At 43.2% G+C, this 18,636-nt stretch overlaps 1 protein-coding gene across 4 annotated transcripts in view; it reads right to left on the bottom strand.

Moving 5' to 3' along the window:
• Nucleotides 1–18,636, bottom strand: part of CDH5 (cadherin 5) — a 33,101-nt gene continuing 14,465 nt past the window's right edge. For 2 of the 4 annotated variants that reach the window (XM_053399663.1, XM_053399661.1), the window contains exons 2-12: nt 14,626–14,825; nt 11,540–11,828; nt 9,970–10,086; nt 8,904–9,071; nt 7,718–7,905; nt 6,498–6,751; nt 5,902–6,032; nt 4,713–4,837; nt 3,207–3,315; nt 2,487–2,732; nt 1–2,219 (exon numbers count right to left, since the gene is read on the bottom strand). In XM_053399663.1, coding sequence (XP_053255638.1) covers nt 1,711–2,219; nt 2,487–2,732; nt 3,207–3,315; nt 4,713–4,837; nt 5,902–6,032; nt 6,498–6,751; nt 7,718–7,905; nt 8,904–9,071; nt 9,970–10,086; nt 11,540–11,828; nt 14,626–14,808 — 2,319 coding nt within the window. In that variant the 5' untranslated portion in view covers nt 14,809–14,825 and the 3' untranslated portion in view covers nt 1–1,710. Of the gene's footprint in view, nt 2,220–2,486; nt 2,733–3,206; nt 3,316–4,712; nt 4,838–5,901; nt 6,033–6,497; nt 6,752–7,717; nt 7,906–8,903; nt 9,072–9,969; nt 10,087–11,539; nt 11,829–14,625; nt 14,826–16,046; nt 16,184–18,636 lie in introns of those variants that run through there. The other 2 variants (XM_053399662.1, XM_053399664.1) reach the window with 2 other exon arrangements.

Below are 18,636 nucleotides of genomic sequence, written 5' to 3'. Positions count from 1 at the left end.
TACATGAATTTGGCTTTTATGTAAGTAACCCTCCCCACCCACAACATACATACATACAACTTAAATAGGAAATGAAACTATCCAGTGCAAAAACCATTGATGTACAGTAGAGTAGCTTTTAACACAAACAGATTACAAAATACAAGGATCATAGGACACTTTAAAAACTGGATATCGTTTACAATTGCCTTACAATAGCTTTAAATGATTTTATAGTTAACCTCACTGGTTAAACATCACATACATTAATTACACCCAACTACTTTCATTAGTAGGAATATTTTGTTAAACAAATAATAGCCATACATTATTTAGTAGAACCATACTTATATGTATAGTTTGGATTTTGCATGCTAGTGAAAATGAGTATACCCTGCTCACAGAAAAAGTAAAGGTAGTCATGCTGGCCCATTAGAAAACAAGAAAATCTGTATCAGGGCAACCAAAATATCACACAATAGGTGGGAAGATTTGGAGTTTTTCAAAAAGAAGTCTTCATTAGACAACATGGTAAACAGAAGAATGGGGATGGTTGGGGGGGGGAGGAACTCGGCGGATGAAGAAGCAGTAGATATCAGGGCACAGTTGTAATGTAGACTGGGGGAGGAGGTAACAGCAATGGAGACTAGTCCACTGGGGCAAGTGGGGCATTGTCCCCTCCAAGTTCAGCCTGTCCTCAGCTGGCCCCCACCTACCTACTTCCTCACAGGTCCAAGAGGTAGCACAGGCTGTCAGCCTCCTCATACTTAGTCTCAGAGCTGCCATTGTCTAACTCAGCAGAGAGGAGAATAGGTACAAAACTAGAATTAGTTGGCCCCTCCTATCACTCGCTTTAGTGCCCCCTACTGTTGGCCTCCTTATCTTCTGCTCTTCCAGTCTCAATGGACACCAGCCTCCACTGGATAACAGGCAACACAGCACCTGGGAAAGGTCTAGGCTAGTTTTGGAAAGGTCAAATCAGTGATGAATCTCCTATTGGTGTCTTGGAAGCATCAAATGCTTGAAATATCCATGTTTACAGTACCTGGAAGAAGGGGTGGGGGGCACCAGCAAGAAGAAAAGTGTTAAGATAGTTTCACAGTTAATGAGGCTTGTAACTTGGAAAAGTTCCCTGATGCAGCTGAATTTCTTCAGCTGTGTTTGAAAAAAAAAGCATTTAAAAATGAATAAAAAGTTAGCCTGTATATACATGCATAATGGAAGTTGCAATCAAATGAAACCTACACTCGAGACTAGGAAATTTGCACTCCCTGAAGTCCCAGAAATTGTTCCTTCCAGAATCATGGGTGGGTTTTGACTTAAAAGGGCAGATATTCTAAGTAACTAAAATAAGCAAGAAAGGATCATTAATGCTTGGCTGGGAAAGAGCCACACTTTGAAATGTGTGTGTGCCTTGGGATCTAGCCCTGCCCTTGCTGTTCATACATGTGTCAGAGTGCACCAGAAAGGACTCTATGTGGCCCAATCAGGGTCCTCCCTCATGTGCAGGATGCATTAGTATGCTCATGGAGTCCCTTCTGAAGTGCTCAAAAGTCATCGCTTTTGCTGTCTATCATCCTGGTCATGTAAACCTGCTCAGAAAAAAGTATGTTGAGCTGATTTAGGTATTGGGAATGCAGGAATTGCTAGTTGGTTCCGTCTTCTGAACCAACATTTTCTTAGCCACATTGTCTGTGGCTAAGGCTGGGGGAACCTGTCAATACAGAACGCTCAATACAGAAGATCTTCACTGGGTTCCAGCCCATAAAGCTCTGCCAGCATTTTAAACCTGGGACCCCAGTCATTCAGAAAATCATAGTCGATGTCAGAGTCTGAGGATCCTGATCCCAAAGAGCTTAAGGATTCTGCAATGGACTCAGCCCCTTCATAACCATATATGTGGAGAGTGTCATATGGCAGCAAATCCCCGTCGTTGTCAGCTTCGTCTTTTTTCATCTCAATCATAATGCCCATTTCTCCAGTGCCCGAGATCCCATTTCCTGGGGGCTTTTGTACACGGGAGTACACGCAAGGCCTGTTCTCCATGGTCATCCTGGGTGACCTCATGCTGGTCTGGCGGACTGAGTTGAGGACTGACACATCGTAGCTGGTGGTGTCCATTTCACCACCACCTTCTTCATCGTAGGCCACCAGCTGCTCATGGATATCCGTCACATTCTTCCTGAGAATGTTCAGGTCTTTCCTGTGTCGCTTCCTCATAACTATTAGCACCATAATCACTGCAAACAAATCATAAGTTAGTTGTAGAATGGAGAAGCAAAACAAGTATGTGGTTGAATAGAAAACGTAACCTGATTCAACCTGAGGTTTGGCAAGGTGGGAGAAGTAACCATCTCTGAAGAATGGTTGCTACCGCATGACCTTAAACAGCAAAATTACTCCATTTTCATATCCCTTTCTGCCATCCCTTTATGTTCCTTATATGTAATATAAGGGGTCTTTCCCCTGGGAAGGCCAGAAATGTGAATATTTATGAGTAGATTTACCAATGATGGTGAGGATGCAGACCAAGATGGCAAGTAGTGCTTGGACGCTGACTCCCATTTGTTTTGCTGGCTCTTCGCAGAAAGTGAAGTCCCCTTCCTCGTTGCACTTGCAGACATGGATGGCAAGGGTGTTTGTGCTGCTCTGCTGGGGTGAGCCGTTGTCAGAGATGATGATAGGCAAGTAATGGGTTTTGACTAGTTCCCGATTAAACTGTCCGTATTTGACGGTGACATTCGCTGTGCTATCTGAGGAAGGCAATAGCATCTCATTAAGTGATAATCTCAAATGGTGATTGCCTTGTAGGAATGCCAGCAGTCTGCTCCTGAGGCTCCTGAGGCAAAGTAATCTTTTAAGGAACCCAGAAAATGTCTGGGTGGCCAGGAGTCATCAAGACTTCTTCTATACAGGAGTGGTTTGTTTTGGGAAATTAGCAGTTTTAGAGCATCAGTTTGATTCAGTGTTGGTCATTTGTTCTGTATTTTTTAATTTTGTGATGTTTTAGTGCTTGTATTGTACACCACCATGATAGTTTTGAATGAGCTGGCAGTTTAGAAATGTTCTATAAATGATTATACAATATATACAATACAATATATAGACAGCCCTAAATAATTTATAAATAGGGACAAGCAAACCATGAAGCTGTATTTGGAGCATGGCTAGTTAACATTCACACAATGTTTCCCTTTTGCCACCTCATGAAATCCACAGAAACGTACCGTGATTGTCAATTAGAGTGAAGTTGCTCTCTTCAGACACCAAGGAAAACCTGAATTTCACTCCTGGTGACATTTCATCCTTGTCCACAGCAGAAATCATGATAACAGTCTACAGGAATTGAAAAGGTTGTCGTGAATACACAGGGCCATCTTTTCCCTCAAACAATTGCCCAGGAAGAGACTTCATGTTATGAGGTACAGTCACTCCCTGGGAGAAATTTGAAAAATATATTGTACCACACAGCCACGGGCTTTTGTGGAGCAGTGTAACAGGTTAAAAAGGTTAAAAAGAAGAAAAAGCCAGTCCTTGAAGCACCTCATAAGTACAGTTGTTGATTATGTGGCTTCATCTGCAGATCAGTTTTTTCTTAGTTAAATTTTATCGAAAATTTTCAGTGAGAAAATAAAAGAAAAGAAAAAGAACAAAACAAAAGCAAAAGCAAATATTAAAGAAAAATATAAAAATACTTGAAATTGTGATACAATATGAAATAAACAGTTTTGAAACTAAGGGCAATAGATTCTTAATATTATTTTTTGTTGTATAAAACATTAACTATAGAAGCTAAATTATTGTCCCACTGCTTAGGTAAAATAGGAACCTTCAATTCTTTATTCTATTCATTTCTCAGATGCTGTATGTCAAATTGATTAATTGAGACCAGGTATCTGTGGAAAACATTCACCAGCTTTTTAGTCTGAGAGGATTTAACCAATTGTTTTATTATCTTAGGTGTATTAGATGCTGTAAAAGCTGCTGGTCCAAATAAAGATGTTAGCATATGGTGCAGCTGCAAATATTGCCACTGGGCTGAATCAAATAGGTGGTGTTTTTAGTTTAATATAGCACAAGTATAAAATTCATCATTCTCATCTATTAATTGGCCTAAAGTCAATATGCTTGCCTCCATCCTGTTCTTTCATATTACCATTCCCCACCCCACCCTGATTTTTAAAGTGGGATTTCCCCACAAAGTCAGTTTAGCATAGGAAAATCGTGTGTTCCATAGGAAAATCATTGTGTTCCATATTTTCTAGCTGACAATCTTGTTTTAGGAGAATCCAGGGTTTAAACATATTGTGATCCTAGTGCAGTCCATAAGATAAAGGAGCCATACATCTATATTCTAGGGTTGCCCAGGTTGGGAAGTTATAACTAATTTTGGGTTTCAAGTTTCTAGTATTTGTCAATAAATAAGTTTGGTGATATAATACGAAATCCTCCTTGTTTTATTTGCAGTTGCATTTTTAATAATGATACTCTTGGAGTTGAAGAACCCCAAAGGCATTTCCTTAATAAGGGGTTTAATTTTGGGAAATATTTTCTGAGAATTTATCTGCAGATCAGTGTTCTGATTTGCACATAGGTTTAAGGGGGGCAAAATGGGAAGATTCAATCCAAAATGTGGAGCAAACTGGAAACTTCCCCATCTGACTTCCTAGGCTGGCAAGGATTGCTGGTCTGTGCGGCTGAGTAGTATTAGCAGTTTGGTTCTGATACTTTACCTTTCCTGGTGCGGCATTTTCACACACTCTAGGATTGTAAACATCAGCAAATTCTGGTGCATTGTCATTTATATCAGTAACTTTAATGTAAACTGGTACGTGGGTTTCTAGATTGGGCACAATTCCTGAAGCAAGAAGAAAATCACAGATTTATCAATCAGACATCCATCTGAAATCAAACAGAGGCAAGCAGTATTCACACCACATCAGTGCGGTGAGTGAATCAGAGCGGAGGAACCTTGTTGGCTGGCCTCAACTCTGAGACATGTAAGAATGTCTGCAGAGAACTGCCACGTGTAATGCACAATTGTTTGCTTAGGGCTATCTTCATGCGATCTGAAATCCTAAAAAGCAGGGTTTTGGCTCACATAGGGTTGTATCCAATTCTAATATCCATTGGATGCAACTTGCAGAGAGCTGCGGAATATGCTTTTCAGATGGTTCATTCCACGTAGGGACAGCAAATCTATCAATTTTGGTTTCTGTCAGTTTCTAATTTTTCCAGTCTAATGTCCAGCTCTCCACATTTCTACATCAGTTTGTGATTTCCCCCCTCCAAAAACATTATCATGAAAATTCACCAGTATTTTAGTGCAAATTTCTCCCAATATGAATGTTTTTTTTATGCAGGACCTACTGTATGTATTTTTTCAAAGCAATTTCCCCTAATATAACATGTTTTTGTATGGCATTGTCACCAATACACACATTTTTAATGCTCACTCTATGCATTTTTATAAGCATGCCTTGGTGAGAAACCTGCATTGCAAAATTCAAACAACTGAATTTCGAAGGATGGCTGTATAGCTATAGTTTAGGAAAGTGCGAACTAGGTAGATACACCTTTAAATGTGAACTGAATTGAATTTCTCCCTCCCTCCCTGCATTCCGTGATGCTGTATTATCATGCAAATATGGGTTTTAAACATAAAATCATATTCTTGACAGAATTGGAGGAGTGGGGGAGTGAATCAGATAGTAAGACCCTCATGATTGGTGCCATCCTCTTGGCACAAGGCCTTGGGATGGTCCCCACTGAAGAATGGCTTTCACGGCATGGATACAACAGTAAAAAGGTTCAAAGTGGGAGGGCTTGTATTTTGCCTTCTTATTGCAATCTGCAAAGAAGAGGGAATGGCTGGGTGCCTCACTCTTGTCAAATTCCCTAGTGACATAAGTTCATACTTACTGTCTTGCTCCAGTTCATTGGCTGCCACAGTTATGTTATGCCAGGCACTTTCTTCCCTGTCCAAAGGCTTCAAGGCAGAAATATATCCCGTGGTGGATATTTTGAAATAATTGGATCTCAGGATGTGATATCTGTGTAGGGTGCATTAAAAAATGGTATCAAAGTAGTATCTGAGGAGGAGCCAAGGCAGAGACAGAGTTGGGGCTGGGGGATGAGTTGTTGGAAGGGGAACATGAAGCATGGTGCTCTCTCCCTCCCTCACGGTTAGTTCAGGGGCAGGGCATGCGACCACGAGGAGAAGGAGGCTCTGCCACTGCCCCAGCCCCAAAGGCCCAGTCACATGTGATGAGGGTGCCTAGTTGCGCCCCATCAGAAATGTGCATCTGGGGCCACGGCCTCATTGGCCCTGCCCAGGCTATGTCTCTGGTTTAGCAACATCTGGAGGGCCATAGGCTCTTCATCCCTGCATTATACAGTATAAAAATTCAATTCTTAAACACATTATCATGGGCTGTATTGTGGATAAAGTGTTGTTGCAAGGGATGCAAACTCAGTTGACTAAGCACCTTTTGGGTACAGAAGAAACTTTCTGTTACCTTATTTTCCGTTTTGCTCTATCTGGGTCATGTGCCGACACAGATCCGATAACCTTTTTGATGTCACTTTCTTCTTGAACTTCAAATATATAGAAAGGTTGGGAAAAGACAGGTGGTTCATCAACATCGAGAACTTTGATGGTTACACTTGCAATACTCTTGGATCCTTTCGTTCTGGAATATGCATAGTTAATGTCGGCATCAGTTGCTTCAACATCAAACTTGTAGGAGGATACCTTCTCAAAGTCCAGTGGCTAAAAACACACACACACGAACATTATCAGTGCACAATAAAAAGGGACACTGTGTATACAATGAACATATTTTTTATATTTAGAAACACAGGAAGCTAGGTCACTATTATCTACACTGACTGGCAGCAGCTCTGCAGGGTCTGAGACTGAGGTCTCTCCCAGTGCTACCTGGAGATGTTGGATATTGAACCCGAGGTGTCTGCATGCAAGGCAGATGCTCTACCACTGAGCTGTGGCCCTGCTCCTATGGAGAGAGTTATATTTATATTTCTGGTCTGCAAGGGCCATTTTGGAATGAACCTGGAATTTAATGGAAACTCTTGCAAACTCTTCTGGAAGTTTTGTACACATGTAGATTTATTTAGTCAATTATTAGCCTGTTGTGTGAGAGTGGGTAATAATAATAATAATAATAATAATAATAATAATAATAATAATAATAGTTATTTATTTATACCCCGCCCATCTGACTGGGTTTGCCCAGCCACTCTGGGTGGCTCCCAACAGAATTAATGATAATAATAATAAAAAAAGATAGAACACCAGACATTAAAAGCTTCCCTAAACAGGGCTGCCTTCAGACGTCTTTTAAAAGTCAGATAGTTGTTTATTTCCTTGACATCTGATGGGAGGGCATTCCACAGGGTGGGCACCACTACCAAGAAGGCCCTCTGTCTGGTTCCCTGTAATCTCACTTCTTGCAGTGAGGGAACTGCCAGAAGGCCCTCAGAGCTGGACCTCAGTGACCGGGCTGAACGATGGGGTTGGAGACACTCCTTCAGGTATACTGGATGTGTCTAGATGTATGAATGGATGTGTGTGAGAAAGTGGTTGTCCCATCTGTCTTTTGTACTGGCCCCACCAACCATGGGCACGTGCTCCCAGAAAATTAAGAGAAGGTAGTTCTTGGGCTCACAAAGATTCCTCACCCCGATGTAAACAATGATACACTGATCATCACCATACCTTCTTAGGTCTAATTATTCCTTCATTTGTGAAGGGGTTTGGTTCTATTCTGAAGGTATCTTGGTAAGGTCCTTGGACAAAACTGTACTTTGTATTTCTGTTCTGTGGCTCATCAATGTCTTCAACTTCCAGTCTACCAACTTCACCGTCTAACCTGGTATTTTCAGGGACTTCAAAATGGAAGTTTTCTGGAAAACAAACAAATAAAAGGAAAATCAGAACACACGTTCTTGCTAACAAAAGGATCATCATTTTTCTCATTTCAGTTTTTATCACTAAATTGTGTGGCATTGGCCTTATGTGTGGCCATCTTGAGTGTTTTCATGCTCTGAGGCCTGGGTATCCTTTTGGCTAAGGGGCGGCATCGGGATCAGCTGTTGGAAACAGGGTGCCCCTGGAGTAGCTTACATAACATACTTTAAATAATGGACAATGTGATGAATAACAGAATATTTGGCAGAAACCAAACTGCAGCAGAATGGAAACAGCATTGATTGTGACAAATGCAGATCACAACAGAAAGTGCAGCCTTCTTACATCCCCATTTGCAATATTCCTGTTTATTTTTAACCAATTATGTAAAACTTGAAATTCAGTATTTTTGTATTTAGAGGCCCCTTCTAATTCGAGGCCCTAAACTGTAGCTTCTGTGTGTAAATCTAACTGTTTGCTGTAGACCCACCCATTCATTCTTTGTTTTCACTGAATGAATGGGAAATGATGGTGTGTCAGTTGGTGGCATGGACAGAAGGCTGTGTTAGCTTCAAGGAACACAGGGCTGTAACCAACTTAGTCCTACTCAGAGCTGACCCACTGAAATTAATGAATTTAAGTTAGGCGTGTCCATTAACTTCAATGGGTCTACTCTGAGTAAAAGTAGAATTGCATAACACCCATAGAAAGAGTCAGACCATTGATTCATCTAGCTTAATACTGTCTACTCTGCCTAGCAGTATGCAGTGCCCCCTGCATGGAAACGCTGGACAGCCACTGCCAGCCAGTGTAGACATGCTGTACTGGATGCATCAGTGGTCTGACATGCTGTCATGGAATATATAAACGTTCTAAATATCTAGTCAAATTTGGAACCCACATTGCATTACATTCAACTGAATGCAATTTCCATGAACTGAGTTAGGAGCAGATGGCTTCATCAAATTTAATTCATTGATTTCGCAAAACTAACTTTTCCTAAATGTTGGGAAGTTGTCGTTGATATCAGTCAGTGAGATGCGGACTGTAGCAGTGCCTGATTCTTCTGAGTGTAGACCGTGGCCATCCACTGCTTCTACCACAATTGTATAAACAGGGGTTTTTTCTCTGTCCAAATCCGGTACAGCTGTGTAGATTGTTCCTGTAAAAGAAAAGAAGAAAGCTAAACATGCATCTGCCTCATTTATCACCTCATTTTTTTTTACTATTAGATTAATCTGTATAACTTAAATTTCTACTGCTTGCCTTTAATATAGCATTTATTTTTAATTTTAAAAACAGTTAACAGAATTTTGACTCCCTCCCTCAGATCACTACTTGCCAGTTTTGGTAGTCCAGCCGTCTTCTCCAAGGCAGTCCTCTCTTCTCCCTTTTCATCCTTCCAAGGTAAACTTTATGTGCGGTGTGGTCTACCTACCTACCTACCTACCTACCTGCTTCAAATCTAGAAAAGCCAGCTGTCATTGTTTGCTCCTCATCAGCAGATGAGGGGGTGAGAAATCCTTTGAACTTTTCAAAGATCCCAAACTTTGGTGGTTTCATATCTATTGGTTTGGAAGCTAAATAGGACCATCAGAAAGCATAGGTGCCAACTCCCTGGGGCCCTGAGTGCCTGAGCTCCCACAAAACTCCCCACGAAGGAGCTGGGCACCCACAATTTCAGTGCCAGGGCCATGCACACTGCATGGCACTCACAGCCCCAGGCACCCATGTTTGCAGGGCCAAGTTGGCACTCCTGTCAAAAAGGCATTGGTTTCTGCTTGCTTGGAAGACTCAGCAGGTGGGTATGCAGAAGTATATTATTTCACAATGAGTCTGAAAGTTCTCAAAGATGAACAAACTGACTTGACAGATGATGTGGTGTGGCCTGCCTTCTACATAGAAGTTTCCTACTCAGGCTTGCCTGTTAGTGTGAGCAATAAGAGTGCTTTGTTCTACTTATGGATCTCAGACTTCCCAGGACTAGCTTTTGTGAACTGGGAGGAGTTGAGTCTGGCAGGAATACTTTTCACCAGCTGATTTATTGATATCATACCTACCAGTATCATCTATTTTGAAGTATTGGTTTCCCTGAATAACTTTGTAGGAAACACGAGTATTGCCAAGAATTGTGGGGTCATCAGCATCTACAGCTGTCACTTTAGTGACTGATGTTCCTAGAGAGAGTAAGAGGGGGGGGGGGAGAGAGATTGTTACCAAAAGATGATACTTAATTATTAGTGTTTAGATTCTGTTCGTGTAAAAAACTGCCAACAAGAACTGTGATGAATCTGCTTAAAGAGGTGTGAAAAATCAACTCTCCTGAGACAAACCTTTTCCTCCGTCACCACTTTGAACCCTCCTATTTAATGCTGCTGTTGTTAGGACATTTCTATCCTACATTTGCTCCAAAGCACTCAAGGCCATGTAAGTGTACACAGTCCCCTCCCCTCCCCATTTCATCACTGCCACAACCCTGTGAGGTAGGCCAGGCTGAGAGACAGTGACTGACCCAGGCTCCTGGTCCAGAACTCTAGTGCACTACTCCACACTGGTTATAATAAGAATGCTCAATCAATAAAATAAATAAATAAATAAATGTATAGCCTGCTCTGCCTCCCAAAGGAGCCCAGGGTGACAAACAAGTGATGAAACAATAAAAATATCTTTAAAACAATTCCAATGCAGATGTAGACTGGGAAAGATATCAGCTTAAAAGGCCTGGTGAAAGAGGAAGCTATTCTGGGGCTAGCCATACAAGTGGCGAGTCAAGGATGGAAAGGGTTAACTAAGAGAAGGGAGCGGTTACTTACAGACCAGGGATCTAGGGTGGGTACTGTGTGTGTGTGTGTGTGTGTGTGTGTGTGTGTGAGCGAGCTCTCAAAGAACATTATGCATCTAAGTGCTAATCTGGGCTTGGCTGAGCTGGCTAGATGTCTCTTGAACCTCCATCCAGGGCCATAAATCACTGCACACGGCTAGCTCCACATGACTAGAGTGGCTCTGAGCCATGGTCTGTTTCTGCAAGTATTCAGCGTAAGAACCTAAGGGAGAGTTAGCTTTCTTACTGCAACTGGATGATCTATGCTTCTTTTCATTTATATTAGTGGTGGGAAACCTCCGGCCTCTGAACCCGTTTCTAGCAAATTCTGCCCACTTGCCAATCATGTGACATCATTTGATGTTACCCATCTGTCATTTTTATTTGTCCTGTCACTTTCCACGTTATCTGTGGCTTTCCCCTGATTAAACTTAACATTTTATAGATCTTACATTCATTTTGGATGCTTTAAAGACTAAGCCTTAAAGGAGACTTAAATTTAAGAATATGTAAAATGTTTGCAGAATACATAAAAAAATATATATATAAAAATATGCATTTTTAAAAAAAATGTTTTGCTGGTCTTTTTGTTTTGTTGGCCTTTCAACCTGCTGACTTTTGCCCCTTCCTTTTCACTTCTAGCCTTGCCTGCTATTGGGCAAAGAAACAACTTCTAGGGTCCTAGGTTGGCTAGGTTTGAATCTGTCCCTTGGGCAGAAAGTGACTCCCCATGCTTAGTTTCTGTTAAGGTACCCTTTTTTTGCATGCAAGCACAGTAGCATTTTTTTAAAAGAGAGAGATGAGCTTACCTAGTGGTGACATTTCCAAGACAGAACCATTAAACACTTTTTGTACAAAAACTGGGGCATTGTCATTGATGTCATAGACTATGATACGAAACACGGAGGGTTGTTCCAATGACTTATTGGTGAAACGGTCAAGAATGTGAGCCTTCAAGTGGTACTCAGCTTTCTTCTCTCGGTCCAGCCTCTCATTTGCAGACACATCTCCAGTGCTGTCTTCCACTCTGAACAGAGTCCCAGCACCTTCCCCTTCAAGAACGTATTTAGCATTGGGATTCCTGATGGTTGATGTGATCTAAAAAGTACAACAAAGTCTGTAAATAAGAATTAAAATGTGAAAGCAGAACAAAATTGTGACAGTCAGTAAGGAATCCTAGGAACACAATCCTCAGATGCTGCTGAACTACAACTCCCAGAAGCCATAGGAAGCCTAGCCAATGGCCAGGGACTCATAAAACCCATTGCTCAGGTTGTATATATGTGTAAATAAACCATAAATAAACCATGTTGGGAAAGATGGAGGGCACAAGGAGAAGGGGACGACAGAGGACGAGATGGTTGGATAGTGTGCTCAAGGCTACAAACATGAGTCTGACCAGGCTGCGGGAGACAGTGGAAGACAGGAGTGCCTGGTGTGCCCTGGTCCATGGGGTCACAAAGAGTCAGACACGACTAAACGACTAAACAACAACAACAAACCATATTTATATAAGGACACCAAAGTCTTTGCTGTGCCTCATTTCCAAAAGAAAACACAAACCCTGGGTAAGCTGCCTGGAACCCTTAGAGTCTTGTCCCGCTTGGAGATAGGGGTGGCATACAACAATATAGTCAATGGAACAGTACATTATGAAATCCCTTCAATTGACTGCATGTGACTCAGGCAAAGCTTTTCAGATGGTGTTCATTGCTGAGTTTGATGCTGTCCTTGATGGAGGCAGCTGTATGTTTTCATCTCCCTGAATGTTAGCAGGGTTCTGTCAGGCTGTCATAGTGAAGTGAAGGGGACCTTTCTGGATCAGTGCATTTGCCTGACAGGCTGTGAGTACTGCAACAAGTACTGTCTGCTAATGTGAGCTTGTTCTGTAGGATATGGCGAAGCTTCCTCTCTTTTCCTGGAACTGTCCCTAAAGAGAGTTCCTTCCTTTGTATGTTTGCTCATTCATCTTCCAAGAAAGGAACAGCATATATCTGATTCCTTCTCAACATGCTTGTGTTAGCTCTCAGACCTGCAAATGCATCTAAACTTTGCTGAAAGGTCATAGTGCTACAATACTAGGGTTTCGTAGAAAATGATAGATTTCCAGCTTTCATGGCTTTAGGTACTTTCATGTAGATTCACGGGCAAAATAATTTCCTGGAACTGCTGTGGTGTGCACTGCTTGTTTAATGTTTGCTGGATAATTTCTATTTCTATTTATTGTATTTATTTATTAAATTTCTATACTGCCCTTCATCTGAAAATCACTTGCTTTTTACAATATATAAACACAAAAATGCATAACATAGTAACAAACAAAAACAATATCCCTTCCCACCCAGTTTAAAAGGCCATAAATTGTTTAATTAGCCAGAGGCCTGGGAGAAGAATGTTTTTGCCTTACACGTAAAGATATGTAAGGAAGGCACCAGGTGAACCTCCCTTGGGAGACCATTCCACAATTGGGGAGCCACTGCAGAAAAGGCCTGTTCATTTGTTGCCACTCTCCAGACCTCTCGTTGAGGAGGCACATGAAAAAGGGCCTCAGAGGATGATCTCAGTGTTGGTTCATATGGAGAGAGGACATTCTTGAGGCATTGCGGTCCTGAGCCATTTTAGACTTTATAGGTCAAAACCCACACTTTGAATTGGGCCCAGAAACTAATTGGCAGCCAGAGCAGCCGGGTCAGGATTGGTTTTATATGCTCAAACTGTCTTGCCCTAATGAGAAGCCTGGCCACTGAATTCTGCACCAGCTGAAGTTTCCAAACCATCTCCAGAGGCAGCCCTATGTACAATGTGTTGCAGTGATCTAACTGAGAGGTTACCAGAGCATAGACGGCAGACATTAGGCTATCCCTGTCAAGATAGGGGTGCTGCTGGGCCTCCAGCTGAAACTGATGGAAGGCACTCCAAGCCACCAATGCCATCTGAGCCTCAAGCAACAGCAATGGATCTAAAAGGACCCCCAAGCTGCATACCCACTCTTTCAGACGGAGTACAACCCCATCAAGAGTAGGCAACATCCCAGCCATCTGGTGTAGGGAACCACCCACTAACAGTTCCTCAGTCTTATGTGGATTGAGCTTCAGTGAGGCAGGCAGTAAACCAGCAGAATCTCCAATCTGTCCCAATTGCCCAGGGCCAGGAACACACACTCTAGATCTCCCCCCAAACTGGACAGAGAGTTTGAAGGGGGAGAGAGAATCTCTATAGACCACAGCAACCCCCCTCCCTGATACTGCACTGAATACACAGGGGAGCTCCCAGGTCTCAGTGATGCAGACCAGATTGGCCTCCTCATCCATAATCAGATCATGAGTGAGCAAGGTCTTCTCAGAGCTGAGCTGGCATTCAGCAACAGCAGCCACAGGTTGGATGAGAGGCTGGCACACAGGCAGACTATAGAAATGAAAAGGAATTTGGGAAAACATAGGAAGCTACTTCATACAACGCTGGACAATTTGTCAACCTATCTCAACTCTGCAACTCATAGGCAGAGATCTTCCTTGTCACTAGTTACCTGCTTGTAAGAACATAAGAAGAGTCTGCTGGATCAGGCCAATGACCCATCTAATCCAGAATCCTGTTCTTGCAGAGGCCAACCCAGAGGCCTATGGGAAGCCCAAAAGCAAGACCTTCATGCAACAGTATTCATAGCAAGTGCCTTGGGCCATGGAAGCAGAACATAGCTATCCTAGCTAGTAGCCGCTGATAGTTTCTTTCAACTGGAGACTCCAGGAATTGTATGCCTTTCTGCATATAAAGCACATCCTTTGCAACTGAACTATGAATTGATGATTCATCAATCGTTAATTGTAAAAGAGCAGGGTAAAAATTACATTCATTTGGGAGGATGGGCAGGACTGAAATTCATCAATTATATTCTTACCCTCCCAACATGATGTGGTAGAGTCCCATTGTGTTCTTCGATAATATGCATTTTATTCCAGATCCACTCTCTCTTTATGCGCTTGTTAATATTGCTGTTAACAACAGTCCTTGTGAAATCTTCTCCATGAGCACTAGTGGGAACCAGCGTCAAAGAAAGCAGGAGAAGGCAGCATCTTGCCATCTCTGTGGAAGAAAGCCCTGTAAAGCAATACAAACAATGACTACAGATGTTGTTGGGATCTTTCCAATGAAACTCTCCCCATGCACCTGAAGGCCTGTCTTGTCTAGCATCCAGCTTCCTACAATGGCCAATCAGATGCCTCTGGGAAGCAGGGCATGAGGACAATAGCCCTCTCTCCCTGTTGCTCCCTAGTAGCTGCTATTCAGTAGCATGCCACCTCTAAGTTTAGTGGTTCAGTGGTACCACAGGTTACAGATGCTTCAGGTTACAGACGCTTCAGGTTACAGACTCTGCTAACCCAGAAATATTACCTTGGGTTAAGAACTTTGCTTCTGGATGAGAACAGATATGACGCGGTGCAGCGGCAGCGGGAGGCCCCATTAGCTAAAGTGGTACCTCAGGTTAAGAAGAGTTTCAGGTTAAGAACAGACCTCCAGAACGAATTAAGTTCTTAACCTGAGGTACCACTGTAGTATATCACTACATCCTCCTTGAACTTTTCTACCCACCCCTTACAACCATCCATTGGGTGGGAATCATCACATATTCCGCCAGAAAATTCCAAAAGAGCCTTCAAGCAGATTTTCTATCTGCCTTGCCCCACTCCCCCTGCCTGGGAAGAAGAAGAAGAAGAAGAGTTTGGATTTGATATCCTGCTTTATCACTACCTGAAGGAGTCTCAAAGCGGCTAACGATCTCCTTTCCCTTTCTCCCGCACAACAAACACTCTGTGAGGTGAGTGAGGCTGAGAGACTTCAGAGAAGTGTGACTAGCCCAAGGTCACCCAGCAGCTGCATGTGGAGGAGTGGGGATGCGAACCCGGTTCACCAGATTACGAGTCTACCGCTCTTAACCACTACGCCACACTGGCTCTCACTGACTCTTATAAGGCAAAGCTGCTGCTTAAGTATTTCTTTTTGGCAGGAACACAGATATGCTGAGTTTTTAATACTTTTGAAATGTTGAGATTTTGCTTTGAATCGTATCACTTGCGTTTGTATTATTTTGCATTTGCATTATTGTATTTGCATGTACTTGTTTACTCTTTCTGAGCTGCCTTGGTGGCCTTTTTTTGGTCAAAAGGCAGCATATAAATAAACAGCTATGTAAAATAGCAAAGGGTGTGTGGTATTTCAGGCAGCTTTTTTTTGGAAAACAGCCTACAAACAATCAATTTAACTGAACTAATAACTAAATATATTACATTAAGAGAGGAAACTGAAGCACAGGTCTCTCACCTGCCCTCTTTCTGCACCTCTTGGCAATGTCTGAACCAGCCTGGAGTTTTACAGGCCTCCAAAGTCTGATGGTTCAACAGAGTGAGGCCACACTGAATTCAGTTTATTGAAGGGACGTGAAATTTGTGGGTGGTGAGCTATGGTGGGCCTCCAACTCCATATCGTAACACTGCCATCAGGCTCAGCTAGCATGACCAGTGCTAAGAAATGAAGAGAGCTGTAGTCAGCAATATCTGGAGGACCCTGGTATATCACAATACATCTAAATACTATGGGAGCCTTTATTCTTGGGATTACTTTAACCTGCCCAGATTTTGATGAATCATGGGTGTGATGGGGTTGCAGCTGCATTGTTTTATCAGGTGTGGAAGTGGTGGTCGGTCTAAGCTCACATCACTGCATTCTCATTGCAAACATGCCTGATACCAGGTGACATTTATTGATTATAATTTATGAAACACCACCTCAGGGCCAGTCCTATAATTAGGCACAGTGAGGTGGCTGCCTCAGGCAGGTGATGCTGGGCACTGGTGGCTGTGAGTTGTGTGTAGAACATGCTCAATTCAAAGGGGAGATGAGTGGGTTGTGTAGACAGTACTGAACTAGATGGACCAATGATCTGACCCCAAAAACGGCAGCTTCCCTGCATCATTGAAAAGATGGCTACAGTACTTCTCGTCTGCCCCTTTCCTTCCATTTCATTCACATTCATTTCATTTTACATTCCGAAAACTTGCAAAGGGTTTCACTTCCTCCAAGTGCTTTTTTGAGCAGACTTTGTGTCGCCAGATAAAATACATTTGTCTCTTCTTGACTTTTGGGAACTGGATTGTCAGCCCCTTCTTCCCTGGAACAGTTTGTTTGCTGAAGCCAATATACCATTTCTCTTGAGGTTTTCCAAACCAGCCACAAGATTCCTCTAATATTACGTTTGCATCATGAGCAAAAAGTTTGGAACTTGCATGTTTCCACTTGCAAATCCCTTCTTGCCAGTAATTTGAGAACACAGGAAGCTGGCTTATACTCTGGGCCCCTGCATATTGGTGTTTTGTTGCAGTGGGTATATTCTGCAACATGTCATTGACACAATAGAGAACCAGCGGTGGATTTATCCTGCTCTAGTTTGTTCTGCGACACTTCCCCAATGCTATTGCATTATTGCTGTCTGGAGGGGTTGTAGCATAACAAACGTGGGGCACCCCCCCATATTTGTGGTATAATAATAATAATAATAATAATAATAATAATAATTTATTATTTATACCCCGCCCATCTGGCTGGGCCTCCCCAGCCACTCTGGGCGGCTTCCATAAAAACCAAAAATACAGTAAATACAGTAAAATATCACACGTTAAAAACTTCCCTTAAGATGTCTTCTGAATGTCAGGTAGTTGTTTATCGCTTTGACATCTGCTGGAAGGGCGTTCCACAGGGCGGGCGCCACTACCGAGAAGGCCCTCTGCCTGGTTCCCTGTAGCTTTGCTTCTCGTAATGAGGGAACCGCCAGAAGGCCCTCAGCGCTGGACCTCAGCGTCCGGGCAGAATGATGGGGGTGGAGACGCTCCTTCAGGTATACTGGACCGAGGCCGTTTAGGGCTTTAAAGGTCAGCACCAACACTTTGAATTGTGCTCGGAAATGTACTGGGAGCCAATGTAGGTCTTTCAAGACCGGTGTTATATGGTCTCGGCGGCCGCCCCCAGTCACCAGTCTAGCTGCCGCATTCTGGATTAGTTGTAGTTTCCGAGTCACCTTCAAAGGTAGCCCCACGTAGAGTGCATTGCAGTAGTCCAAGCGGGAGATAACCAGAGCATGCACCACTCTGGTGAGACAGTCCGCAGGCAGATAGGGTCTCAGCCTACGTACCAGATGGAGCTGGTAAACAGCTGCCCTGGACACAGATTTGACCTGTGCCTCCATGGACAGCTGTGAGTCCAAAATGACTCCCAGGCTGCGCACCTGGTCCTTCAGGGGCACAGTTACCCCATTCAGGACCAGGGAATCCTCCACACCTGCCCGCCTCCTGTCCCCCAAAAACAGTACTTCTGTCTTGTCAGGATTCAACCTCAATCTGTTAGCCGCCATCCATCCTCCAACCGCCTCCAGACACTCACACAGGACCTTCACCGCCCTCACTGGTTCTGATTTAAAAGAGAGGTAGAGCTGGGTATCATCCGCATACTGATGAACACCCAGCCCAAACCTCCTGATGATCTCTCCCAGCGGCTGCATGTAAATGTTGAAAAGCATGGGGGAGAGGACAGAACCCTGAGGCACCCCACAAGTGAGAGCCCAGGGGTCTGAACACTCATCCCCCCCACCACTTTCTGAACACGGCCCAGGAGGAAGGAGCGGAACCACTGTATGACAGTGCCCCCCGCTCCCAGCCCCTGAAGACGGTCCAGAAGGATGTTATGGCCGATGGTATCAAACGCCGCTGAGAGATGCAGCAGAACTAGGAAACAGCTCTCACCTTTGTTCCTAGCCCGCCGGAGATCATCAACCAGTGCGACCAAGGCAGTTTCAGTCCCATGGTGAGGCCTGAATCCCAACTGGAAGGGATCCAAAAGTTACGGGATCTCAGCAGAAATT

This window comes from Podarcis raffonei, chromosome 8 (assembly GCF_027172205.1).
Source record: "Podarcis raffonei isolate rPodRaf1 chromosome 8, rPodRaf1.pri, whole genome shotgun sequence".
Taxonomy (NCBI): domain Eukaryota; kingdom Metazoa; phylum Chordata; class Lepidosauria; order Squamata; family Lacertidae; genus Podarcis; species Podarcis raffonei.
Note: the sequence above shows the minus strand (reverse complement) of the source record. Positions and strands in the feature narration are given on the sequence as shown.